The sequence below is a fragment of the Jaculus jaculus genome, chromosome 7 (assembly GCF_020740685.1).
Source record: "Jaculus jaculus isolate mJacJac1 chromosome 7, mJacJac1.mat.Y.cur, whole genome shotgun sequence".
Classification (NCBI taxonomy): Eukaryota; Metazoa; Chordata; class Mammalia; order Rodentia; family Dipodidae; genus Jaculus; species Jaculus jaculus.
The window spans coordinates 104267619-104294540 of record NC_059108.1 but is presented as its reverse complement, the minus strand read 5'-3'; the positions used below and the strand labels follow the sequence as shown (position 1 = coordinate 104294540).

The window sequence follows — 26922 nt, the reverse complement described above, 5'->3', positions numbered from 1 at the left end:
TCTCTCTCAATCTCTCTCTCTCTCTCTGCTTCTCTATCTCAAATGAATAAATTTAAATTTTTTTAAGAAAAAGAAAACTAGCCAATTGTGGTGGTACACACCAATAGGAAATTGCTGAAGCAGTGGAGGCAGAAGGATCATGAGTTTGAGGCCAACATTTTTCTACTTGCTTTTTGACCTTGAGGCAACCCTACACACACACACACACACACACACACAAAACCAACTAGGCTGTTCAACTATACTAACCATGACAAATAAATAGCGCTGAAGATAGAAAGTCAGGAAAAGTAAATTGAGGGAGGGAATTACCATGGGATATATTTTATAATCATGGAAAATGTTAATAAAAATTTTTAAAAAAAAGAAAATTAAGTGGGGATTAAAAATGAAAAAAAAAAAAGTAAATTGATTCGCCAGTTATTTTGGCTGTGTGTGATATTTGCTTAAGTCTACAGAGGATGAGAAACATTTTTTGGGTTCCCGGCCGCTCTCCCCACCAAGGCTGACCTGGCATTCACTATGTAGTCTCAGGTTTGCCTTGAACTCATTGTGATCTTCCCCAGGTTTGGGATTAAAGGTATGTGCCACCACACGTGGCTGAGAACCATTTTCAAAGGAATAATCTTTCCAACATAAACTGATTTAAATGAAGTAGTCTTGCCAGGGTTGGGGGTGCATGTTTCCTATCAGAGCACTTGGGAGCTAGAGGTAGGAGGAATAGCTCAGAGCCATATTCTGTTCCCTCGTGAGTTTCAGACCAGGCTGCGCTACGTGAGTACATGTCCCAAAAAACAAACAAAAAGATAACAGCAGAAACAGGATGGATATTTTCATAAAGTCTGTTAAATACTGAGTTTTTAATGTATGAAGCTTTGGTTTGAGGACATGATTTATATAGTTCTTCAACTTTTTAAGACGCCAAAACATTTGTGCAGAGTTGTCATACGGAAGTAAAAACATTCAAATAGAAGAAAAAGAGAATTATCACATTGGCTAAGTCACTTTAACTGCTGCTATTTATTGAGTTCCTGTTTTGATGAGAGACTATTGACTTCATAAAAGGCTCTTCCTCCAAGTAGTATGTCAATAAGAAAACGTGTTCTGTGTCAAAGTGTAATTCGCAGCCGGGCGTGGTGACACACGTCTTTAATTCCAGCACTCGAGAGGCAGAGGTAGGAGGGCTGACGTGAGTTCAAGGCCACCCTGCGACTACGTACTAAATTCCAGGTCAGCCTGGGCTAGAGCGAGACCCTACCTGGAAACCAAAAAAAAAGTGTAATTCGCATTGCTTCATAGCTCTCTTATTAAATGCAATAGCGTAAGGGTCAGCCCACAAAAGCATGTAAATTCGCTGTCGTCATGAAAATCCGGCCTGCAGTGCCTGGTGACCTCACAGTGGTGAACGACAAATAACAGGCAGCGCGTCTGCCGGGGCAAACCAGGGCTGCCGAATCGCTAGACCGTCCCGCCTTGGTCTGATTGGGTAATTTGTCTTTCGCGCCCTGCGCGGCCGCTCAGCCCTCTTTTCATTGCAGCTTTACCCCAGGGCTCCACCCTCCATTCGTTGCCAGGCCCGTCTCTCGGATCGGAGGCCCGCCCTTTCCGCCGTAAGCCCCGCCCATTACCCATTGCCAAACCCCGCCATTGCGCCCGAAGCCCCGCCTCCTGCCGCCGGCCCCGCCCCCGCCGGCGGCCCGCTAACTCCAAGCTGCGCTCCACGCCCCTCTTCCTCTGCGTCTTCCGGCCCGCGTGGTCACTGGCCCGGGCACCCCTACTCTTACCACGAAAGAGGGGTTCCGGCCGGGAACTGTCCCATGGTGCCTCCCTGCTGCTGCAAGTGCGTCTGTGACCTCTGCACTGTCTTTCTCCGCCTGTCCGTGTTCTCGCAGGGCCCAGCAATCCTGCACTTCGCAGCTTGGGTCCAGCCCCTGCCTTACTGCCACCCTGCCGCCCGTGGCTCCTTTTGCCTCACGCCGACTCTGCTTGGCCACGAACCTCGCGCCCTGACCAGAGCGGAAAGAGTTTCCGCCTGACCGCTCTTGGTTTAACGCTCTCACAGAACTAATTTATAAATATTTTGAGTCCTGTGGTGGTTTTGTTGTTTTTCAGCTGTGTGCATGATTTGCCTATATATAGGAGTGCGTAGAGGTCTGAGGACAACCTGGGGTGTTTGTCCTCTGCTTCCACTGTGCTTGATTGAGACAGGGTCTCCATTGTTTGTTTTTGCCGCTTCTTGTGTACCAGTCTAGCTAGCCTGTGAGCTTTCTGATACTCCTGGCTCCACTCCTCATTGCCCTGAGTGTATTGGGGTTACAGACCTGTGCCACCTAGCATTTGGTTTACACAAGTTCTGGGGAACAGGCAGATTTGCAAGCAAGTGCATTTAACCTCCAGGTCCCCATGATGTTTCATGGACAGCTTTGCATTCCATTTGAGATGAGAGCATTACCTGTAATAACTCTTAGGGCCACAGAATTCATTGTCATAGAGGTTATATTTCTTCTCAGAAGTGTAAAAAAAAAAAAAATCCAACCATGACCTTGTTTTTTGCAGCCAAGAAGCAATCATTGCTGTGGAAGGTACCAATCTGTAGTTTCAGCTAATAGCTTGGGAGTCTGAGGCAGGACGATTGCTTAGACACAGGAATATCAGGCCAGCATGAGCAACATAAACCCCCACCTCTGAAAAAAATAAAACATTTAGATACATTTATTTATTTGAGACCAAGAGATAGAAAGAGTCAGAGAGAGAAACAGAGGAAGAAACTATGGACACACTAGTGCTTATTGCCACTGCAAATGAACTCCAGATGCATGGCTTTATGTGGATTCTGGGGACTAGAACCCCCAGGCCATCAGGCTTTGCAAGCAAGCTCTTTTAACCACTTAGCCCTCGCTACAGTCCCTAGATATATTTTAAAAAGCACTGGGGAGGCAGAGGTAGGTGGATCACTGTGAGTTTGAAGCCACTCTGAGACTACATAGTGAATTCCAGGTCAGCCTAGGCTAGAGCAAGACCCTACCTTGAAAAACAAAGCAAAACAAACAAAAGCAAACAACTAACAGGAATTTATGCATAATTGATTTAGCACTGAATACTATCTATCACTATAATACAAGTGAAATTTTTGTTGTTTTTGAGATAGGGTCTCACTCTAGCCCAGGCTAACGTGGAATTCACTATGTAGTCTCAGGGTGGCTTCAAACTCACAGTGACCCACCTACCTCTGCCTCCTGAGTACTGGGATTAAAGCCATGCACCACCACACTTGGCTCATGCAGGTGAAATTTTTATTACAAAGTGGTTAAAGTAACCAATAGTGGTTCAACCTAAATCATCATAATGACAAATAAGAAATTTACTGCTACTGACAGTATAATAACTGAGACAGGCACAAAGTAAGTTTCATTTATAACATCATGGTAAAAAAAAAAAACTACAAATATAGAAATTGTATATAAATAGAGATTATAGGAGAATACAGACTCAAAGTAGAAAATCAGACTCCTTCAGGTGGAAGATGGTATTACTCCATGGGAGTGCCTGCAGTTCTTTTGATTATTGCCCTTTCTATATTCTTCCTACCTAAGGTTTTTCTTCCCTGTAAATTCCCTGTAAGCAGGGCATGGTGGTGCACATCTTTAATTCCAGCACTCGGGTGGCAGAGGTAGGAGGACCACCATGAGTTCAAGGTTACCCTTATCTCACTACAGAGTGAATTCCAGGTCAGCCTGGGCTAGAGCAAGACCCTAACCTTGAAATACACCCCCGCAAAAAAAAATTTAATCCCTGTAAACTTCCCTATATTAGAGCATACCATAATAATGAAGAGATCTCAAAGTGAAGTGATTTACCCGGGAATAGTGTCCCATGCCTCTAATTCCAACACTCAGGAGGCAGAGGTAGGAGGATCACTTATGAGTTCCAGGCCACCCTGAGACTACATAGTGAATTCCAGCTTATCCTGGGCTAGAGCTAGAACCTCACTCAAAAAGCCTAAGAAGTGTGGGGGCACTGGAGAGATGGCTTAGCGGTTAAGGCACTTGCCTGCGAAACCTATGGACTCAGGTTCAATCCTCCAGGTCCCATGTTAGCCAGGTGCACATCGTGGCACATGCATCTGGAGTTGCTTTGCAGTGGTTAGAGGCCTCGATGTGCCCATTCTCTCACTCTCTCCCTCTCTCTCTCTCTTTTTCTGTCCCTCTCTATCTAATAAATAAATAAATAAATAAATAAATAAATAAATAAATAAATAAATGATTTTAAAAATCTGATTTAAATGAAATAGAAGCATATTATTAATGTAAAAGTCCAGAGGTAGGAATGGCCTTGCCTGGCAGGGTGACTCAACATTATTCATCCTAAGTCCCTTCCACTCCCTTGGGTGGGATAATTTTTCTTATTTTCATGATTACAGCTGGGCACTTCCAAGGGTCTGCACTGGCGCCATCTATCTCTGGAGCAGGGGAAAAGCTGTGAAGGGCAAATTTTGTTTTGTTTTGTTTTTTTGAAGCACTGTCTCACCCAAGCCCAGGCTGACCTTGAATTCACTATGTAGTCTCAGGGAGGACTGGAAGTCATACCTCTACTTCTACTTCCCTAGTGCTGGGATAAAAGGCATGTGCCACCATGCCCAGGTAGGTTTTTGGTCTTTTTAAATATTTATTTGAGAGAGAGAGAGAATGTGTACACCAGGGCTTCCAGCCACTGCAAATGAACTCCAGATGCATGTGCCACCTTGTGCATCTGGCTTACATGGGTACTGGGGAATTGAGGTTCTTAGACTTTGCAAGCAAGCGCCCTAACCACTAAGCATTCTCTCCAGCCTGTTTTTAAATTTTTTATATTATTATTATTGATTGATTGATTTGCAAGCAGAGAGAGAATGAGTTAGTGAGTGAGTGAGAGAATGGGCACACCAGGGCCTGTAGCCACTGCAAACAAACCCCAGATGCATGTGTCCCTTGTGCATCTGGCTTACTTGAGTCCTGGGGAATCGAATCTGGGTGCTTAGGATTTGCAAGCAAGCGCCGTAACCACTAAGCTATCTCTCCAGCCCTTTCTCTGTTTATTTTTTGCCAGGATGACTTGCCAATTGGTGAGAGTGGGATATTGAAGTCATCCACTACACTTGAGTCTAGAAATGTTTGCTTAATGCAATTGGGAGCACCCATGTTGGGTGTGTATATGTTTAGAATTGGAATCTCTTCTTGTTGAATTGTTCCTTTAATCAATATAAAGTGACCTTCTTTATCTTTCCAATATTGGTTTGAAGTCTACACTGTAAGATATTAGGATAGCAATATCTACTTGTTTTCTAGGCCCATTTGCTTGAAATACCATTTTCCATCCTTTCACCCTAAGGTAGTATCTGTATTTTATGGAGTGATGACCTTCTTGGAGGCAACAGAAGGATCCTGCCTTCTAATCTACTCTGGAAGTCTATGTCTTTTGGTTGGAGTATTGAGGCCATTGATGTTAAGAGTTATTATTAAGCCAGGTGAGGTGGTACATGACTTTATTTTTATTTTATTTTTTTTTATTTGGTTTTCTGAGGTAGGCACACACCTTTAATCCCAGCACTCGGGAGGCAGAAGTAGAGGGAACAATGTGAGTTAGAGGTCACCCTGAGATTACATAGTGAATTCCAGGACAGCCTGGGCTAAAGTGAAACTCTACCTCAAAAAAAGAAAAAAAAGAGTTATTATTGAAAGGTGTGTGTTTATTCTTCTTGCTTTTATAGTGCTTCCTTTTTTCCTTTACTCTCTTGTATTAACTATTATTTGAGCAGGATTTTTTTTTTTGTCTGTTTCCTCATGTGTGTGCTTTCCTTTCTCTTCAGTGTGAAGGATCTCTTCAACTGTTTTCTGTAGAGCTGGCTTAATGGTCAAATATTCCTTTAGCCTGTTTTATTTTTATTTATTTTAGAGAGAAAGAGTGAGAATGGATGGGTGCTCCAGGGCCTCCAGCCACTGCACACAAATTCCAGATGCATGCATCACCTTGTGCATCTGACTTATGTGGGTACTGGGGAATCAAACCTGGGTCCTTAGGCTTCCCAGACAAGTGCCTTAACTGCTAAGCCATCGCTCCAGCCCTAACCTGTTTTCTGTTATGGAAAATCCTCATTTCTCCTTCAATTATGATGGATAGATTTGCTGGATATAGTAATTTTGGTTGACAGTTCTTATCTTTCAGAACTTGGAATACGTTATTCCACATACTTCTTGCTGTTAAAGTTTATGTTGAGTAATCTGCTTAGATCCTGACAGACTTTTCTTTTATAGGTGACTTGATGCTTCTCTCTTACTGCTTTTAATATATTTTCTTTGGGATATGTCCTTAGGATATATGCCTAGGAGTGCTATAGCTGGGTCATATGGTAGATCAATTTTTAGCTGTCTTAGGAACCTCCACACTGATTTCCACAGTGGCTGGACCCGATTGCATTCCTACCACCAGTGTAGAAGGGTTCCTCTTTTTCCACATCTCTGCCAGCATTTATGTTCATTTATTTTCATGATGGTAGCCAATCTGACAGGAGTGAGATGGAATCTCAATGTAGTTTTAATCTGCATTTCCCTGATGACTAGGGATGTAGAACATTTTTTTAGATGTTTATACGCCATCCGTATTTCTTCTTTTGAGAACTCTCTATTTAGCTCCATAGCCCATTTTTTAATTGGCTTGTTTGAATTCTTACTACTTAACTTTTTGAGTTATTTGTATATCCTATATATTAATCCTCTATCAGACATATAGCTGGCAAAGATTTTTTTCCCATTCAGTAGATTGCCTCTTTGCTTTATTCACAGTGTCCTTTGCAGTACAAAATCTTTGTAATTTCATGAGGTCCCAGTGGTTAATCTGTGGTTTTATTGCCTGAGCAATTGGAGTTATATTCAGAAAGTCTTTTCCAAGACCAGTACATTGAAGGGTTTCCACTACTTTTTCCTCTAGCAATTTCAGAGTTTCAGGTCTGATTAGAAGTACATGCTCAACCATGTTTATTGCCGCTCAATTCATAATAGCTGGGAAATGGAACCAGCCTAGATGTCCCTCAACTGATGAGTGGATAATGAAGATATGGCACATTTATACAATGAAGTTCTACTCAGCGGTAAAGAAAAATGAAGTTATGAAATTTGCAGGAAAATGGATGGATCTGGAAAGGATTATACTAAGTGAGGTAACCCAGGCCCAGTAAGCCAAGGGCCACATGTTCTCTCTCATAAGTGGATCCTAGCTATAGATGATTGGGCTTCTGTGTGAGAAGGAAAAAACTCAGTAGCAGAGGCCAGTAAGTTAAAAAGGAGATATAAAGGGAAGAGAAAAGAAGGGAAGATGGTACTTAATGGGTTGGCATTGCATATATGTAAGTAGAAGAATAGATGAACAGGGATGAAAAAGCCCAAAGTGAGGTCAGGGGAAGAGATTGAGTACAGCAAAGGTAGAGGGAGGGCTAATCAAAATCTAAGAGGATGCAAATAAATCATCTGGAATCCTCTGGTTTTGGACAATGGGACACTCAAGAGCCATAGATCATTGTTAGAAAATTTTCAATGCCAGGGATGGACTACGTCCAGTGAGTTGTTGGCCAGGGAGGTCCCTGGTGCCCCCAAAACATTATAGGCCATTGCCAAGGCCCTTTGTTTCCCACCAGGAATAGATGGTGAGACCATATTGCTGAAGACTCCACATACTTGGGCTGCAAGGCCACTGAGAAATCCTGCTGGAACTGAGCTGATAACCTCCTCCATGTAGACCAGCTGACAGAAAGCTGGAAGAAGCCATTCTACATGCAGTTCAATGGGAGAAAGATACACCACCAGTGAAGATACTCAACAGTGGACACTGCAAGCCTTATAATTGGCCAGCCAGGCCAAATGAGCCAACGGGTGCAATAGTAGCACGTCTGTCATGTTGGAAACCAACTGCCCTCTAATTGGACTGAAAGCCCGCTCCGTGGGAGGGAATACATTCCTGATACTGAAAACTTAAAACAGGGTTAGTCATGGGCCCTAGGGTGTAACATCTGCTGATGTCTGGATAAATGTATATACTATGCCTATCAAACTGCCCAGTAAGCACTTCTCTTAATATTTATACCCTTATATTAGTGCTACTCTCACTCTGGGTAGAGAATCTTCTCTTTTCAGATGGCAGTGACCTTGGGATGACTCAAAAGGTAACAGTGCTGGAAAGAAGTGACTGTAGTACTGAGTAACATTTCCATCACACCTTCCAAGGCTCAGGGTCTAATGCAGAAGAGGTGGCGGAAAGAAGAGCCAAAGGAAGGGTAGGACTCCTTGCAATGTGCTCCCTCCAGACATAAAATGGCCTGCATATCCATGACCTCATAGCGCCTGACACTACCTACACAAGACCATCATAAGAGGAGGAAAAGATCATGACATCAAAATAAAAGAGAGGGCTGGAGAGATGGCTTAGCAGTTAAGCGCTTGCCTGTGAAGCCTAAGAACCCCGGTTGGAGGCTTGATTCCCCAGGACCCACATTAGCCAAATGCACAAGGGGGAGGGGGGTGTGCATGCGTCTGGAGTTCGTTTGCAGTGGCTGGAAGCCCTGGCGTGCCCATTCTCTCTCTCTCTCTATCTGCCTCTTTTTCTGTCACTTTCAAATAAATTAAAAAAATAAAAAAATTTTTAAAAATGAACAAAAAAAATAAAATAAAAGAGAGACTGATTGAAATGGGGAGGGTATATGATGGAGAATGGAATTTCAAAGGGGTAAGTGGGGGGAGGGAGGGTATTACCATGGGATATTTTTTATAATCATGGAAAATGTTAATAAAAATTGAGAAAAATATTTTTTTCTTTGGTCTGTGTGTATTAATTTTTAATTTTAATATGGTGAGGAGAGGTTGTTTTCTGTTTGGTGTTCTGTATTCTTCCTGTATGTGTATTGACATCTCTTTTCCTATTTTGGAGAAATTTTCTACTATGCTTTTGTTGAAAATAGCTACTATGCCTTTAGAGTGAAATTCTTCTTCTACTATACCTTGAAATATATATGCATATGTATATATTATTTGTAAGCAGAGAGAAACAGAGACAGAGAGAGAGAGAGAGAGAGAATGGGTATGTCAGGGCCTCCAGACACTGCAAACAAACCCAGATGCATGTGCCACTTTGTGCATCTGGTTTTATGTGGGTACTGGGAATTGAACCCAGGTTGTTAGGCTTTGCAGGCAAGTGCCTTAACTTGTAAACCATCTCTCTAGCACCTATATCCTGAATTCTTTTTTTTTTTTAATTTTTATTAGCATTTTCCATGATTATAAAAAAATATCCCATGGTAATTCCCCCCCCCCCCCACTGAATTCTTATGTTTTATCTCTTCATAGTGTCCCAGATGTAAATTCTGCTTTATACCTTCCTATTAGTTTGTCTTTCTCTTTGTTGGAATATTCAAGATCTGCCTTCTTGTCTTCTAGTTTAGATATTTTGTCCTCTCCTTGATCCATTCTATTGGTGAGACTTTCTACAGAGTTTTTGTTGTTGTTGTTTTGGGTTTTTTGTTTGTTTTGTTTTTGTTTTTCAAGGTAGAGTCTCACTCTGGCCCAGACTGCCCTGGAATTCACTATGTACTTTCAGGGTGGCCTCCAATGCACGGTGACCCTCCTACCTCTGCCTCCCAAGTGCTGGGATTAAAGGTGTGCGCCACCATTCTGGCTTTCTTTGTTTAGTTTTTGGTAGAGTCTCCCTCTAGACGACCCTGGGAATTCACTCTGTAACTCAGGTTGGCCTACAACTCATGGTGATACTCCTCCAGGGCTGGACTTACAGGCATGCCCCACTAGGCCTGACTTGGTTAATTAATTAATTAATTTTTTAAAAAATTTTATTTATTTATTTCTTTGAGAGCAACAGACAGAGAGAAAGACAGATAGAGGGAGAGAGAGAATGGGCGCGCCAGGGCTTCCAGCCTCTGCAAATGAACTCCAGACGCTGCGCCCCCTTGTGCATCCGGCTAACGTGGGACCTGGGGAACCGAGCCTCGCACCGGGGTCCTTAGGCTTCACAGGCAAGCGTTTAACCGCTAAGCCATCTCTCCAGCCCTAATTAATTAATTAATTTAATTTTACTTTTCCAAGGTAGGGTCTCACTCTAGCTCAGGCTGAACTGGAATTCACTCTAGTCTCAGGGTGGCTTCAAAGTCACAGTGATCCTCCTACCTCTGCCTCCCGAGTGTTGGGGAATAAAGTGGTGCACCACCACTCCTGGCTTGGTTTAGTCTTAAATAAGTGCTATAGATCACAAATCACACTTTTTGGTTGCTTTTTGTTTTTTGCTGATTTATTTATTTGCATTCAGAGAGAGACAGACACAGAGAAAGGGGCAGACAGAGAGTGAATTGCCAGGGCCTCTAGCTGCTGTAAATGAACTTCAGATACACGCACCACTTTTTACATCTGGCTCTAGGTAGGTATTGGGGAATCTATCCTGGGTGGTTAGGCTTTGCAGGCAAATGCCTTAACCCCTGAGCCATCTCTCCGGCCTATTTATTTATTTTTTTGTATATACATATACATATGTGTAAGTAATATATTGAGGCAAGGTCCCTCGCTCTAGTCCAGGCTTGTCTGCAACTCTGTAATCCAAGCTGGTTTCTGACTCAGGTCCAGCCTATATAGAGCATTTTAACTCATGTTCTGTTGGTGAAAACTTTGACAATACTTCGTAGTAGTGCAAACTGTGAAATGTGGTCTACTATTAGGACCAAGTGTGTCAAATTAAAATATATTAGTTTAATGAAAGGAGGTAACACATTTTGAGCACAACTAGCATTATTCCACCTTCTCGTTTTTACCTAATCAATTCCTTAAGAGAAGCTCATTTTCTTTGGTTTACATTGAGTCTTTGTTTCTTGCATTTGAAGCACCCTCACTAATTCCTTATTCTTCTGTTTTTTGTTTTGTTTGATTTGCCTTGAAAAGAGGTAGAGTCCAAGGAAAAATGTTTTTTTTTAAATAAAATGGCTCAAGATGGGGGTGAGGGGAGTTGATAGGGAGAGACGCAAGGAAAGGAAGAGGGAAGGAGACGCATTTGATGAATTCGACTGAACTTAAGAAAACACAGAGGGAGCTGAATTTTGTCTTTGTTTTGAGCAGTTGTTACCAGCACTAAGGACTACTGCGAAGAGGAAAGCTCAAACTAATTTTCGGGAGAAAAGGGGATGACAAAGACAGCCTATGGGGGACAAATGAAGTCTGCTGCTCCTCGTTTACTAGGATGGCTGGAAATTTTTGCTTCCCCCCCCACACACCGCCTACCCTTTTCTAAGTTTGTATTAAAACAAAAGAAAACCACCCAAAAGGCTGTTAAAGCCAAGTCCCTCCTCCCCACAATCTACAGTGAAGGAAATGTACACAAAAGGAGGCCCGCGGTTCTATGCAATAGCATAGACTGAGCGGGTTTGGTCACTCTCCGGAACCCCCACGTCTGACACTAAGGGTCATCCCTCTTCTTACACGGGGCCAGGACCCTCCTGGGCGTCCGCTGCGCGTAAGACAAGATTTACAGACAGATGGTTCCCTCAGAAGTAGCGGCTCCCAAAAGATGCAGCACGGATTCAAAGACTGCTGGAGCAAAGGGAAGGACCCGAGTAGCACACTTGGTTTTCTCCGGCGCCTCTCAGGAAGAGAATATAGACCGATTTCCACCCAGCACCAACGCCGTGCCTGAGCAAAGGCCGGGAAGTGCAGCCACCAGGCCCTCCACGTCCCGCAGGGCTGGGCGTGCCCCGGATCGCGCTGCCCGGCTCCGCCCCGCCCCGCCCGCCCCGTGACGTCACGGATCACGTAGACTCTAGTATGTCCCTGCCGCGCTGCCGAACCGCCGGGCGCGGTGGCGCGTGCCTGTAGTCCCAGCTACTCGGGAGGCTGAGACAGGAGGATCGCTTGAGTCCAGGAGTTCTGGGCTGTAGTGCGCTATGCCGATCGGGTGTCCGCACTAAGTTCGGCATCAATATGGTGACCTCCCGGGAGCGGGGGACCACCAGGTTGCCTAAGGAGGGGTGAACCGGCCCAGGTCGGAAACGGAGCAGGTCAAAACTCCCGTGCTGATCAGTAGTGGGATCGCGCCTGTGAATAGCCACTGCACTCCAGCCTGGGCAACATAGCGAGACCCCGTCTCTTTTGGTCCTTATTTCTAGTCCTTTTTTTTTTTTTTTTTTTTTTTCCCCCTTTTGTTATTAATTTTGTTATTATTGTTGGTTTGTTTTTCGTATTTTTTTACCGATGAACTCTAAAGGTGTTTTTTTTCCCAGGGCTTCATAAGTTTAAGGATATATATATAAATATTGTCAGGGTCTCCTTTTTTGTGATTATCGCTTATCGCTTCTTTATCCTTAATATTCTGGCCACGGTTTTGTTTCTTTACGGTTAAAACTCACCGATTTAATTATGATAATACGTATCTTGTGGCTTCCTCAGTACTGACCCCTACTGGAATATTGTCAAAATATCTCCAAAAAAGGATGTTATTACTCAAGGAACCGATAGTGGCTGCTCGTTTGCCCAAAACCAACTGGAGAAAAATACCCTGAGAATAGAAGTTCCTTCAACAATTTGCCGAGTTGGGCTTGTGTCTTAGTGGCAAAAGATGTGTTTAGCTGTGCCGAAGTCCTGGGTCTTATTCTCGACGTTGTGTTTTTTTGTGCTTTTTATGAATACAGACAACTTATATTAAGTCTCACTGCGGATGAACACAAGATGAACTTTTGAGAACTTGGAAGCTAGAGCTAAAGATAGAAGCCTCATGAAAGTATGCTAACTTAAAATGTAAAGGTCCTGGGCTTTATCCCCAGCACTGAAAAAAAAAAAAAAGAATGAAATAATTTAAAAGTCATGGACAAATAATTAGATTTCACTAAGTGGGAAATGGTGGTTTTTATCCATCCTGGTAAACCAATGATTTTATTTTATTAGGGTTACTTAAAGAACTAATCGTGAGGGGTTACTTACAAGGATATGAGTTACTCAACTCAGGCAGCTGCATCCACAAAAAGTCCACTACTCACAGAAATTGCACCTCTGGAACTCACTGCACAACTTCCAGATTTTTAAGAAAATCTTGCCCTTCTACACCACAAAAAAAGAGACTTTTTGTTTTATTTTTATTTTTATTTTTTGGCTTTTTCAAGGTAGGGTCTCACTCTGGTCCAGGTTGACCAGGAATTAACTTTGTCATCTCAGGGTGGCCTTGAACTCATGGCAATCCTCCTACCTCTGCCTCCCCAGTGCTGGGATTAAAGGCGTGCGCCACCAAGCTCAGCTTAAAAGAGACTTTTAAAAAATATTTATTTTTATTTATTTATTAGAGCCAGAGAGTGAGAGAAAGAGAGTGAGAATAGGCATGTCAGGGCCTCTAGCCATTGTAAGTGAACTCCAGACATGCACATCTGGCTTATGTGGGACCTGGAGAATTGAAGCTGGGTTCTTGGGCTTCTTAGGCAAGAGCCTTAACTGCTAAGCAAAGTTCCTGAAAGAAATGTGGCCTGGAAGCAGAGGCTGAGCTCATGCGGCATTACCTACCAAGAAATGTGCCAACCTTCAGGATCTGCAAAAGACCCTATCTCAAGCAACAAAAGGCAAAATAAGGCCAGGCGTGGCAAAGCATGCCTTAATTCCAACGCTCAGGAGACAGAGATTAGGAGGATCACCATGAGTTCAAAGCCACCCGAGACTACATAGTGAATTCCAGGTCAGTGTGGGCTAGAGCGAGACCCTGCCTTGAAAAACAAACAAACATAAAATATGGTTCAGGAACAGTGAAACACACACACAAAACAAGTAACTATACATATAATATAATGATTTTAAATATTTATTTATTTGAGAGAGAAAGAATGTGGCAAAGAGGAGAGAGAGGAAAAGAGGGAGAGAATGGGCACACCAGGACATCCAGCCACTGCAAATGAACTCCATATATATGTGCATCTGGCTTACGTGGATCCTGGAAAATTGAACCTGGGTCCTCTGGCTTTGCAGGCAAGTGCCTGAACTCCTAAGTCATCTCTCCAGCCCTACAATGACTTTTAATTCAGATATCTGGGGGCTGGGGAGATGGTTCAGTAGTTTAAGGCACTTTCAGTGCAACCTTCCAACCAGAGTTCGGATCCCCAGCATCCATGTAAGCCAGAAACAAAGTAGTTGACTCATCTGTAACCCCACGTACCTACAATAATGGGAGGCAATAGACCACCCCTCACAAGCTTATTTCTCACAGCTTACAAGCCAGTTAGTCTGGCCTTCCCTGCAGCCAACAGCAAGAGATACTCTGTCAAACAAGGTGGAAGGTAAGGACTGATATTCTGAGATAGTCTTCTGTCCTTTACATGTATGCCCACACACATATGTTATATACATACACACAAATAATAATAAATGCAGATATTATGAGCCAAAATCAACATATCAGAAGCTCGGTTTGGAGAAACAGCTAAGTGGTTAAAGGCACCTGCTTGCAAAGCCTGAAGGTCTGGTTTAAATTCCTCAATATCCATGCACAAAGTGGTGCAAGTGTCTGGAGTTCATTTGTAGTGAGTGACAAGAGGACCTGGAACACTGATTATCTCTTTCTCTCTGCTTGCAAAACAAATAAAGAAATAAAAATATTAAATAAGCTGGGCGTGGTGGCGCACACCTTTAATCCCAGCACTCGGGAGGCAGAGGTAGGAGGATTGCTGTGAGTTCGAGGCCACCCTGAGTGAATTCCAGATCAGCCTGGGGTACAGTGAGACCCTACCTCAAAAAGAAAAAAAAAAAAAAAAAAAAGAAAGAAATAAAAATATTAAATAAAAAGAAATCAGAATCTCTAGGTATGATAACCAGAAAATTTTTAATGTATACTCAAGTTTGAGAATCTAAATGCATACATACATATGTGTGTGTGTGTGTGTGTGTGTGTGTGTGTATGTGTGTGTGTATATACATATATATATATATATATATATATATATATATATATATATATATACACATACATACATACATACAGTTTGTTTTTGTTTTTCCAGGTAGGGTCTTAGCCCAGACCAACCTGGAATTCACTATGGAGTCTCAGAGTGGCCTCAGACTCACAATGATCCTCCTACCTTGGCCTCCCCAAGTGCTGGGATTAAAGGCATGCACCACCATGCCTGGCTAAATGCTGCTAATAATTTTTTTAAAATATTTTATTTATTTGCAAGGGGGAGGAGAAACAGAGTGGGGAAGGAGGGAGAGAGAGAGAGAAAATGGGCACACCAGATTTTCTGGGCACTGCAAATGAACTCCAGATACATTGGAAAGATACTTTGTGCATCTGGCTTTACATGGGTACTGAGGAATCAAACCCGGATCCCTAGGTTTTGCAGGCAAGCAACTTGAGTGCTGACACCTCTCTCTAGCCCTAAATGCACATAATTTATCCATTAATAATTTCCTCTAAATTTTTGGTTGGGTCTAATTGACTTTTATATTTTCCTTGAGAATTAAAGCAGAGACAGGAGGATTGCCATGAGTTTGAAGCCAGACTTGGTTACATAATGAAGTTCAAGGTCAACCTTCACTACATAATGAAACACTGCACCAAAATAACTTAAAAAAATAAATAAGGGCTGGAGAGATGGCTTAGCAGTTAAACGCTTGCCTGTGAAGCCTAAGGACCCCGGTTCGAGGCTTGATTCCCCAGGACCCACGTTAGCCAAATGCACAAGGGGGTGCATGCGTCTGGAGTTCGTTTGCAGTGGCTGGAGGCCCTGGTGCGCCCATTCTCTCTCTCTGTCTCTCTCTCTCTGTCTGTCGCTCTCAAATAAATAAATAAAAATAAAAAATTAAAAAAAAAATAAGGCTGGGCATGGTGACACACACCTTTAATCCCAGCACTGAGGAGGCAGAGGATTGGAGGTTCATCATGAATTCAAGGCCACTCTCAGACTACATAGTGAATTTCAGGACAGCCTGGGCTACAGCAAGACCCTATCTTGAAACCCTCCCCCACACAAAAACAATATATAGAGAGAGGTTGGGGAGCTGGGTAAATGGCTCACTCGGTAAAGTACTTGTGATGGTTTGATCAGGTGTCCCCCATAAACTTAGGTGTTCTGAACGCTAGGTTCCCAGTTGATGGAGATTTGGGAATTAATGCCTTCTGGAGGCAGTGTATTGTTGGGTAGGCTTATGGGGATTATAACCAAGCACTTATGAAGCCCCAGCTGTATGCTAGATACACTGAGTCCTCTTGGGGATACCAAGATGGAGGTTGAAGAATCCTTTACAATACGCGGGAAAGTAATGGACAGTTCCCGACGAGCCAGTGCCTAGAACCGCTGAGCCATCTCTCCAGCCCGAGAGCAGTGCCGGTCAAGACAGGAGGACTGCTCTTTGAAGGCTCTTCTTGACCCAGCTAACTCCAGTCCCTTCCGCCCACCTGGGCAAAGCTGCCCACACTCCTTTAATAATTGTTCTGGCCAGCAGGGGTCACTGTGGAGGCCGGCTGGGATCCACGACACCAGGAGGACCAGGTGACCGACTCACTCATCAGTGTTCAAGGAAGAGACGCGGTTCCCAGAGAATACTTTGGCTCGATTTCTCGGGTGCAATGATAAGTGATCCAACCGTGATTTAACAGCTCCCCCAAACTTTTCAAAACACACACAACACGCGCGCGCACTTTCGTTTCAAGGAATATTGGGTCTTCCGGGCGGCCGTAGACGTCGGACGAGGGCGCCTGCGCGAAAGAGCAGCGGCTTGCAGTCAGGCTGGAGCAGGGAGAACCGTGGTGGTGACGCTCGGCCTCGCCATGAAGACCCGCTTCAGCACGGTTGACCTGCGCGCCGTACTTGCTGAGCTGAACGCCAGGTACGTGCCAGGCGCCCGGGCTCCTGCGTCGGGAAAAACCGGGGCCGGGCCTGGGAGGACGGACGACCGGTCGCGCGGCAGCGGCCCCGGGTCGGTCCAGGGCTCGGTCCGGCCTGTCCCGCGGCTGGCGTGGGGGAGAAAGGGAGATGCCAAGAGTGCCATCGGCTCGGGCGGCTTTCAGGACTGGAGGCCTGGTGTCCTCGGCATATCCTGTGGAGGAGCGTTGACCTTTTAGCTGAAGGTAGCGGGGCGGGCTCGAGACTTGTGAGCTATTCTTGTTTCTGTTTCATTGAGCTGTGTCGTATTCCTGGGGCCTCGGCCCACCCTGCCCCTTATACTATATCAGATTTTACTACAGTCCTCAAAAAAGCATTAGTCATTTCACATGCAAGGTATTACGGTGTTTCTTAAGAGACTGGTGGACTAATTCTGTGCCTAAATGATTTCAGTTTTGGGTGATATTTCCAATAACCGTAACACTCTGCTCCCATAACCTTAGAGTTGAAGGTTTCCTTCCTCAGCCTTAATAAATTGCAAGTCGATTTGTTTCATACAGTAGTGTGATTGGTTACGTTTCTTTTATCTTTGCAGCTTGCTGGGAATGAGAGTTAACAATGTTTATGACGTGGATAATAAGACATATCTTATTCGACTTCAAAAGTAAGAACATTTTATAAGCTTTTTATTGTTGATAATTTAACTTGAGATTATTGACTTTTTGAAGCTACACTTAAAGTTGTTTCACTGAATAAACTTTGACAAATTTCCTAAAGAATAATTTGACTTCCTTCCTCTACAGGCCAGATTTTAAAGCTACACTTTTACTTGAATCTGGTATACGAATTCACACAACAGAATTTGAGTGGCCCAAGAACATGATGCCATCTAGTTTTGCCATGAAGGTAAATATTAAGTTGTATTCAAAGCCAAAATTTAAAAATATATATATTTTTATTTACTTGAGAGAGAGAGAGAGAGAGAGACAAGAGAGAAAGAGGCAGACAGAAAGAGTGAGTATGGGCACACCAGTATGGGCCTCCTGCTATGGCAAATGAATTCCAGAAACATGCACCACTTTGTGCTGGCTTTACATGGATGCTAGGGAATCAAACCCGGGCCTTCAGGCTTTGCAAGCAAGCACCTTGAAGCACTGAGCCATCTCTCCAGCTCTTGCAGCAAAATTTTAAGGCCCTTGTGATAGATCAGTAACAATGGAGGTTTTAAGCTGATTTTATTTTATTTCACTGTTACTAATAAAGAACATAAAGATAGAGGTAGTAAGTTGGTAGGTAGTTAATGAGATAAACAAATTAGGTACTTGTTGACTTTCTCTTATTGTAACCCTATTCTGCTCTGGTTTTCCTTTTAACCTATAGTTAGCTAGCTTTTTTGTTGTTGTTGTTTGGTTTTCAAGGTAGGGTCTCACTTTAGCCCAGGCTGACCTGGACTATATAGTCTTAGGATGGCCTTGAATTCAGGGCAGTCCTCCTACCTCTACCCTCTAAGTGCTAAAGGTGTGCACTACCACTCCTGGCTACCTACAGTTAGATTTTATCTTTATTTTTACTTTTTTTTTTTTTGAGGTAGGTTCTTGCTCTAACCCAGGCTGACCAGGAATTCACTATGTAGTCTTAGGGTGGCCTCGAACTTGTGGTGATCCTCCTACCTCTGCCTCCCAAGTGCTGGGAATAAAAGTGTGTGCCACCCTGCCCAGCTTACAGTTAGCATTTTACTTCAAGCTTTTATCACATTCAGCCATGCAGCCCATTAACTATACTCCACTTGTTCCCATCAAAACAATTTTGGAGGTGGCTTAGTGCTTAACACACAAACATGAGGGCCTGAGTTTGGATTCCCCAGAACCCAAGTAAAATGACAGGAGTGGTGGTATGCACCTATAATTCTGGTGTTGCGGAGATGGAGATTTAATGCCTGGGACTCGCTTGCTAGCTAGTCTAACTGAAATTAGATGAACTCAAGGTTCAGCCAGAGGCCCTGTCTTAAAGAAGGTGGAAAAGGATACAGGAAGACACTTGACAGCAGCATTAGTATGCATTAGCACACACATGCATCACATTTATGCAAACACACAAATGCACATGGTATCTACACATGCCAGAAAAAAAAAAACAAAAACCTTTAGTAAGTTTTTTTTTTTTTTTTTTTTTTTGGAGGTAGGGTCTTGCTCTAGCCCAGGCTGACTTGGAATTCACTATGTACTGTCAGGATGGTCTTGAACTCACGCAGTCCTCCTACCTCTGCCTCCTGGGTGCTGGGATTAAAAGCATGCACCATAATACCTAGCTTTATTGTTAGTATTAATTTTGGTGTTTAGTTTTTCGAGACAGGGTCTCACTCTAGTCCAGGCTGAACTGGCACTCATTCTGTAGTACCAGGCTGGCCTTGAACTTACACTGATCCTCCTACCCTGCTTTCCAAGAACTGGTTTTAAAGGTGTGTACCACCATGCCTAACTATTAATTATTTAAATGAATCATTTTCATTAGTTATTTTATATGGTTCCTTAATTTCTTTTTTTATCTTATTGGCAAATATACATAATTTGGATCGTATTCACCTTTCATTACCCACTCTTGTGCCCCCTCCCCCAGTATCCTTCTTCCCAACTAGTAACCTTCTACTTTCATGTCTATTTTTTGGTTTTAGTACCTAATGCAGTTAGGGCTGCTTATAGACTGTTGGTGAGGGGTTTCTTACAGGAGCACAGGTAATTTAACAATGGCTATACCTCTGAAGAAAATGTCTCTCCCTCTTCCCGCAACCACTAACTGCCATAGATCCTCAGAGGTAGGACCTCCTAAACCCATATTCTATATCTTAGTGTTGTTGACATCATCTTAACCTTTTTAATCTAGTCTTCTAAAACTTCCTTTTTTTTTTTTTTTTTTTTTGAGACAGTTCTTAAGTATCCTAGGCTGGCCCTGAATTCACTGTATGATGGAGAATAACCATAGCTCTTGATCTTTCTTCTTCCTCTGAGTACTGGGATTAAAGCCCTATGTACTATCATACCTGGTGTGTACAGTGTTGGGGATTGAGCCCAGGGTTTTTTGCATTGCTGCCCAAGCACTCTACTTTCTGAGCTAAATCACCAGCCCCCAAACTAATTCCCTCCCCCCCCCCAGGTTAGGTCTCACTCTAGCCCAGGCTGACCTGGAATTCACTGGGTAGTCTCAGGGTGGCCTTGAACTCTCAACGATCCTCCTACCTCTGCCTCCCTGAGTTCTGGGATTAAAGGTATGCGCCACCATGCCTGGCATTTTTTAAAAAATTTATTTGAGAGAGAATGGGCATGTCAGGGCCTCCAGCCACTGCAAACAAACTTCAGATGCATGCGCCCCCTTGTGCATCTGGCTAACGTAGGTTCTGGAGAATCGAACCTGGGACCTTTGGCTTTGCAGGCAAAACTCCTTAACCACTAAGCAGCCCTCCCCAAACTGATTTTCATAAACCATATCACTCTACCATATCTGTACTTTGTTAGCATTCCCAATGACCTTAATATGTTACTAAGTCATATTTTTTGTCTTGTTGTTTTGAGGTAGGGTCTCACTGTAGCCCAGGATGGCCTAGAATTCACTATGTAGTCTCAGGGTGGCTTTGAACTTGCAGTGATCCTCTTACTTCTGCCTCCCGAATGTTGGGATTAAAGGTGTGTGTCACCATGCCTGCCTTCTAAGTTTTATTTTTAATATTTCACCTCTCTTTGCTTTTACTAATTTAAAAAATATATATTTACTTATTTGAGAGAGACAATGGGTACGCCAGGGCCTCTAGCCACTGCAGACAAACTTGAGACACATGCACTGCCATGTGCATCTGGCTTATGTGGGTCCTGGGGAATTGAACCTGGGTCCTTTGGCTTTTCAGGCAAGTGCCTTAACCACTAAGCCATCTCTCCAGTCCTTTTTTTTTTTTAAATTATTTATTTATTTATTTATTTGAGAGCGACAGACACAGAGAGAAAGACAGGTAGAGGGAGAGAGAGAGAATGGGCGCGCCAGGGCTTCCAGCCTCTGCAAATGAACTCCAGACGCGTGCGCCCCCTTGTGCATCTGGCTAACGTGGGACCTGGGGAACCGAGCCTCGAACCAGGGTCCGTAGGCTTCACAGGCAAGCACTTAACCGCTAAGCCATCTCTCTCCAGCCCTCTCCAGTCCTTTTTATTTTTTCAAGGCAGAAGCTCCCTCTAACTTAGGCTGACTTCATACTCAGCAGTTTTCATCCTCTTGAATACTAGGATTCAAGGTGTGAGCTGGCTTGACTGAAATCACTTTGATTATTCCTGGCATGCTTATATTTTGGAATTTCAAGTACATTTTTGTGTCACTTAAGTATGAATGATGTATCAGTACTCATCATGGTAAAGAATCTGACTGTGGCATGCACTTCTCCTTTCAGGGATGCCTTTTATCTTCTTTTTTTGTAAATAAAAAATATATTTTTATTTATTTATTTGAGGGAGAGGCAATTAGAGAGAATGGGTGTACCAGGGCCTCTAGCCATTGCAAACCAACTCTAGACACATGCACCACTCAGCGCATCTGGCTTTACGTGGGCACTGGGAATCAAACATGGGTCGTTCGGCTTTGCAGGCAGGTGCCTTCACTGCTGAGCCGTCTCTCCAGCCCCAGGGCTGTTATTTTATATGGTTGACTATAAAATATTGTTTCTGTTAGCAGTTTCTAGAATAAATGATTTTTCCTCTGATTACCATTTGCAAACTCTTGTGTTATGTATATATTGTTTCATTTACTAGCGCTTAAATATTATTCTTGATGATAATACAATGAAGATTTTCATAAACCAGTACCAGTTGATTTAGGGAATTTTCTTTTACTACATAAATGCCTTTTTCTTCTGTTTCTTGCTAGTGCCGAAAGCATTTGAAGAGTCGAAGATTAGTCAGCGCAAAACAGCTTGGTATGGATAGAATTGTAGATTTCCAATTTGGAAGTGATGAAGCTGCTTATCACTTAATCATTGAGCTTTATGATAGGGTAAGTTAAATTTGAAAGATGGGATAAAGGAATAGAGTCATAGTCTGGTTTTTATTCTTCCTGTTATCTAGTGTTATGTTTGAGATGTTCTTCATATTTGACAGAGTATTATTTTCATTGATGTTGTAGAAAGTTTTCTTCATTTCACATTTCTTGCAATACATATCTGTCTCTTAATTCACCCAGAATCCTTTGTCTGGGCATTTTATGATGGTTATTAAGAATATATATCAGCCAGGTGTGGTGGAGCATGCCTTTAATCCTGGCACTTGGGAGGCAGAGGTAGGAGGATTGCTTTGAGTTGGAGGCCACCATGAGACTACATAGTGAATTACAGGTTAGCCTAGGCTATAGTGAGACCCTACCTTGAAAAAAGAAATTTATAAATATAAATAAAAAAATAAATGCATACCATATGTATATCCATCATGTAACCTCATAAAATATGATCATATGATATGCAAAAATTCTTTTCATAGTGTAAATTTCTTTATTATTATTTTGGGGGGATTTTCAAGTTAGGGTCTTGCTCTAGCCCAGGCTGACCGAATTTACTATGTAGTCTCAGCGTGGCTCAAACTCATGGTAATCCTTTTACCTCTGCCTCCTGAATATTGAGATTAAAGGCATGGGCCACCATACCTTATATTTATTTATTTATTTGAGAGAGAGAGAGAATGGGTGTATCAAGGCCTCTAGCCACTGTAAACGAACTAATTTCTGTTAAGGTAAACATTTGTCAAAATGAATTAACTGTTAACTGAATTGTAGATTGTTCTGATTTCACCAGTGTTTCCATTCACACCTTTTCTGTTCTAGTAAATCCCACTGACTTTCCAATGGAAGGATCTGAGTAGTAGATATGCATTCTATCTCGGTTTTAGAAATCTATTAGTGATGAATTTGAATGCTAAGGATTTATATGTGAGAGTATGCTTGGGATTTCTTTAGTCATTCTTGTGTCTGTGAGAGGTAGTTGGTTGTTTAAAAATAGGTCTGAAGATTACTTTTTCCAGTTTTCATATCTGGAATTTTGAGGGATGGTATATCTAGAATGGATTAGACATTGTAGAAAGGGGCTTATTGCAACTTGAAATCATTTTAAGAATGTGGGTTTAATAAGTTCCCAATACAAAAGCCTCTGATAAAAATAATGTTAAGATTTGGCTGGGCATGGTGTCACATGCCTTTAATCTCAGCACCCAGGAGGCAAGGTAGGAGGACTGTTATGAATTTGAGGCCAGTTTGGGACTACAGAGTGAGTTCTAGGTCAGCTGGGACTAGAGAGAGACCCAGCTTTGAAAAACCAAAAAATGAAAGGTATTGTAAGATCAGAAAGTGGTTCACTTGAGTACAGTGCAGTGTTTCCCAAAATGTGCTCATTGGACATTATTTTCCATAAGATAATAGAGATAGAGAGAATGGTCATGCAAGGGTCTCTAACCACTGCAAATGAATTCCAGATGTTTGCATCACTCAGTATCTCCAGCTATATGTAGATACTAGGGAATCAAAACAAGGTCATTGAACCCTGGCCTGCTGGGTTTGTAGGCAAACCAAGTTCGATCTCTGAGGACCCAGGTAAGCCATATGTACCAAGTGGAGAATGTGTCTTTAGTTCATTTACAGCAGCTGAAGGCCTTGGTGTACCATTTTTTCTCTCTCTCTCTCTCAAACAAATAAACTAAATTTAAAAATATTTGTATTTATTTATTTTCAAACACAGAAAGAGAGAGAGAGAGAGAGAATATGAATGAATATGAGCATTCCAGGGCCCCTAGCTGCTGCAAATGAACTACAGACACATGTACCACTTTGTGCATCTGGCTATATGTGGGTACATGGAATCACATTCTGGTCATTAGGCTTTTCAGGCCATCATCTTAACCATGTAACCATCTCTACAGCCCTTTTATTTATTATTTATTTATGTATTTATTTTTGTTTTTCAAGTTAGGGTCTTGTTCTAGCGCAGGCTGACCTGGAATTCACTATGTAGTCTCAGGCTAGCATCAAACTCACAGTTATCTCCTAATTCAGCCTCCTGAGTGCTGGGATTAAAGTCATGCACCACGGGGCACCAAACCACTTTTTTTTTTTTTTTAATATAATTTGAGGTAAAGAACTGTAGTTATTGAAGATTTTTAAAAATTTATTTATTTGAGAGAGCAAGAGAAAGGCAGACAGACAGACAGACAGACAGACAGACAGAGAGAGAGAGAGAGAGACAGACAGACAGACAGACAGACAGACAGACAGACAGAAAGAAAGAAAGAAAGAAAAAGAAAGAAAGAAAGAATGAATACGGGCTCACCAGGGCCTCCAGCCATTGCAAAAGAACTTCAGACACATTCACCACCTTGTGCGTCTGGCTTACGTGGGTCCTTGAGAATCGAACTGAGGTCCTTTGGCTTTGCAGGCAAACGCCTTAATTGTTAAGCCATCTATCCAGCTCACTATCTAGTTTTGACTGGCACTTTGGTTTTTTTGAGGTCTCACTCTAGCCCAGGCTGACCTAGAATTCACTATGTAGTCTCAGGCTGGCCTCAAACTCATAGCAATCCTTCTACCTCTGCCTCCCGAGTGCTGGGGTTAAAGGTGTGCACCACCATGCCTGGCAGTAAAAAAGGAAAATATTAGGGCTGGAGGGATGGCTTAGTGGTACGTCTCATGTAAGCCAGATGCACAAAGTTATGCATGTGTCTGGAGTTCATTTGTAGTGGCTAGAGGCCCTGGCTCACCCATTCTCTTTCTCTTTCTTTGTCTGTCTCTACACTTGATCTTAGACAAAAGGCCGAGAAGCGATTCTATCTGCGATAAATAAAAATTTAAAAAATTATTCTTTTATTTGCAAAGACAGAGAGAATATGTATGTACCAGGGCCTCTAGTCATTGCAGATGAACTCCAGATGCATGACCATTTTGTGCATCTGGCTTTATGTGGGTACTGGGGAGTCAAACCTGGGTCTTCGGGCATGTGCCTTAACCATTGAACCATCTTTCAAGCCCCTCACTGGTGCTGGGTTTGTTTTTTGGTTTTTCAAGGTAGGGTCTTGCTTTAGCCCAGGCTGACCTGGAATTCACTATGTAGTCTCAGGGTGGTCTTGAACTCATGGCGATCCTCTTACCTCTGCCTTCCCAGTGCTGGGATTAAAGGCATGTACCACCACGCCTGGCCATGCTGGTGCTTTTTAAGAAAAGAAATTGTTTTTTTGCCAGCAGAGAGAAAGATAAGAGAATGGGCATAGGAACACCAGGGCCTCTAGCCACTGCAAATGAACTCCAGATGTATGCACCACTTTGTACATCTGGCATTATGTCCGTATTGAGGAGTCAAATCTGGGTCATCAGACTTTGCAAGCATCTTGGGTTTTTATTTTATTTTATTTTTCCCCCAAGCAAGCTTTTTAAACCATGAGCCATCTCTCCAGTCCTGACTGGTATTTTTTGTTTTGTAATTTCCCTTTTGCAACCGTAAGTTGTTAGGAGACTACATCTTTTTCAATTTTTTAAGAAGTTTCGAATTTATTTGGAAAAGCTTTAAATTGTATTTTACTCTATTGCAGGGAAACATTGTTCTAACAGATTATGAGTACTTAATTTTAAATATCCTAAGGTTTCGAACTGATGAGACAGATGATGTTAAATTTGCTGTTCGTGAACGCTATCCACTTGATCATGCTCGAGCTGCTGAACCTTTGCTTACTTTGGACAGGTAATGTCTTTTGTTTACAAACTCATTAAAATTTTTTAAATTTGTTTTATTTATTGTTTGTTTACTGGAGAAAGAGAGAAGGGGAGGAGGGAGGGAGGAAGGGGGAGGGAAAGAGAGGGAATGAATATGGGTGGCCAGGGCCATTAGCCGCTGCAAATGAACTCCAGACACATGCACCTTACGTGGGTCCTGGGAAATTAAACCTGGGTGATTCAGCTTTGCAGGCAAGTGCCTTAACCACTAAGCCATTTCTCGAGCCCTATAAACTCTTTTTTTTTTTTTAATTAATTTATTTATTTGAGAGCGACAGGGGGAGAAAGAAAGAGGCAGAGAAGAGAGAGAGAGACACACACACACAGAGGGAATGGGCACATCAGGGCCTCTAGCCACTGCAAACGAACTTCAGATGCATGTGCCACCTTGTGCATCTGGCTTACGTGGATCCTGGGGAATTGAGCCTTGAACTGGGGTCCTTAGGCTTCACAGGCAAGCACTTAACCACTAAGCCATCTGTCCAGCCTCTAAATTCATTTTTTAAAAACATTTTGTTTGTTTGTTTATTTATTTATTTATTTATTTGGGGGGGGGGAATGGGCATGTCAGGGCCCACAGCCACTGCAGACAAATACATGCATCTCCTTGTGCATCTGGCTTACATGGGTCCTGGAGAATTGAACTGGAATCCTTTGGCTTTGGAGGCAAATGCCTTGACCACTAAGTCATCCCTCCAGCCCTAAACTCATTTTTTACTGTACTAAAAAAAATACTTCGTACTTTACAATATGAAAATCCTTCAGAAGATGGTTACATGTATAACTAGATAAACATGCATGTAAGCAATTAGACTTTAATTGGGAGTAACAAATCTGTGTCTCTTTAGATTATATTTTTGGTTATTTTGAATGTTTCTCACTTCTTGATAAAGTGAGGTAATGAGGTGATGTCTTCTGTGAGAAGACAGATAAATATCTTGGCCAAAACACAAAGGAAAGTATGCATTCAATTTATATAGCAAAAGGGAAAGGAAGGTACATAATATGGTGATGGTAAGTTATAGCTGTTCTCTTCTGGCTGGAAGGACTGCTTGCTAGTATTCCACAGCAGTGGTCCTCGGTATGTTTGCATCAGAATCAACTGGAAGGCTTGTTAAAATATAGTTTGACCCATTGATGCTAATTCAGTAGATCCAGGATAGGGCCTGGAATTTCTATTTGTTTTTTTCTTTTTCGTTCCTTTTTTTTTCCTCCTTCTTCAAGGTGTAGGGTCTCACTCTAGCTCAAGCTGACCTGGAATTCACTCTGTATTCTCAGGGTAGCCT

General features: G+C 42.6%; 1 protein-coding gene across 1 annotated transcript in view; it reads left to right on the top strand.

Moving 5' to 3' along the window:
* Nucleotides 1–16554: 16554 nt before the first annotated feature.
* The window catches only part of Nemf (nuclear export mediator factor), an 87063-nt gene continuing 76695 nt past the window's right edge, over nt 16555–26922 (top strand). The window contains exons 1-5 of the mRNA XM_045155065.1: nt 16555–16868; nt 17460–17528; nt 17668–17770; nt 21764–21889; nt 25456–25604. Coding sequence (XP_045011000.1) covers nt 16810–16868; nt 17460–17528; nt 17668–17770; nt 21764–21889; nt 25456–25604 — 506 coding nt within the window. The 5' untranslated portion in view covers nt 16555–16809. The remainder of the gene's footprint in view (nt 16869–17459; nt 17529–17667; nt 17771–21763; nt 21890–25455; nt 25605–26922) is intronic.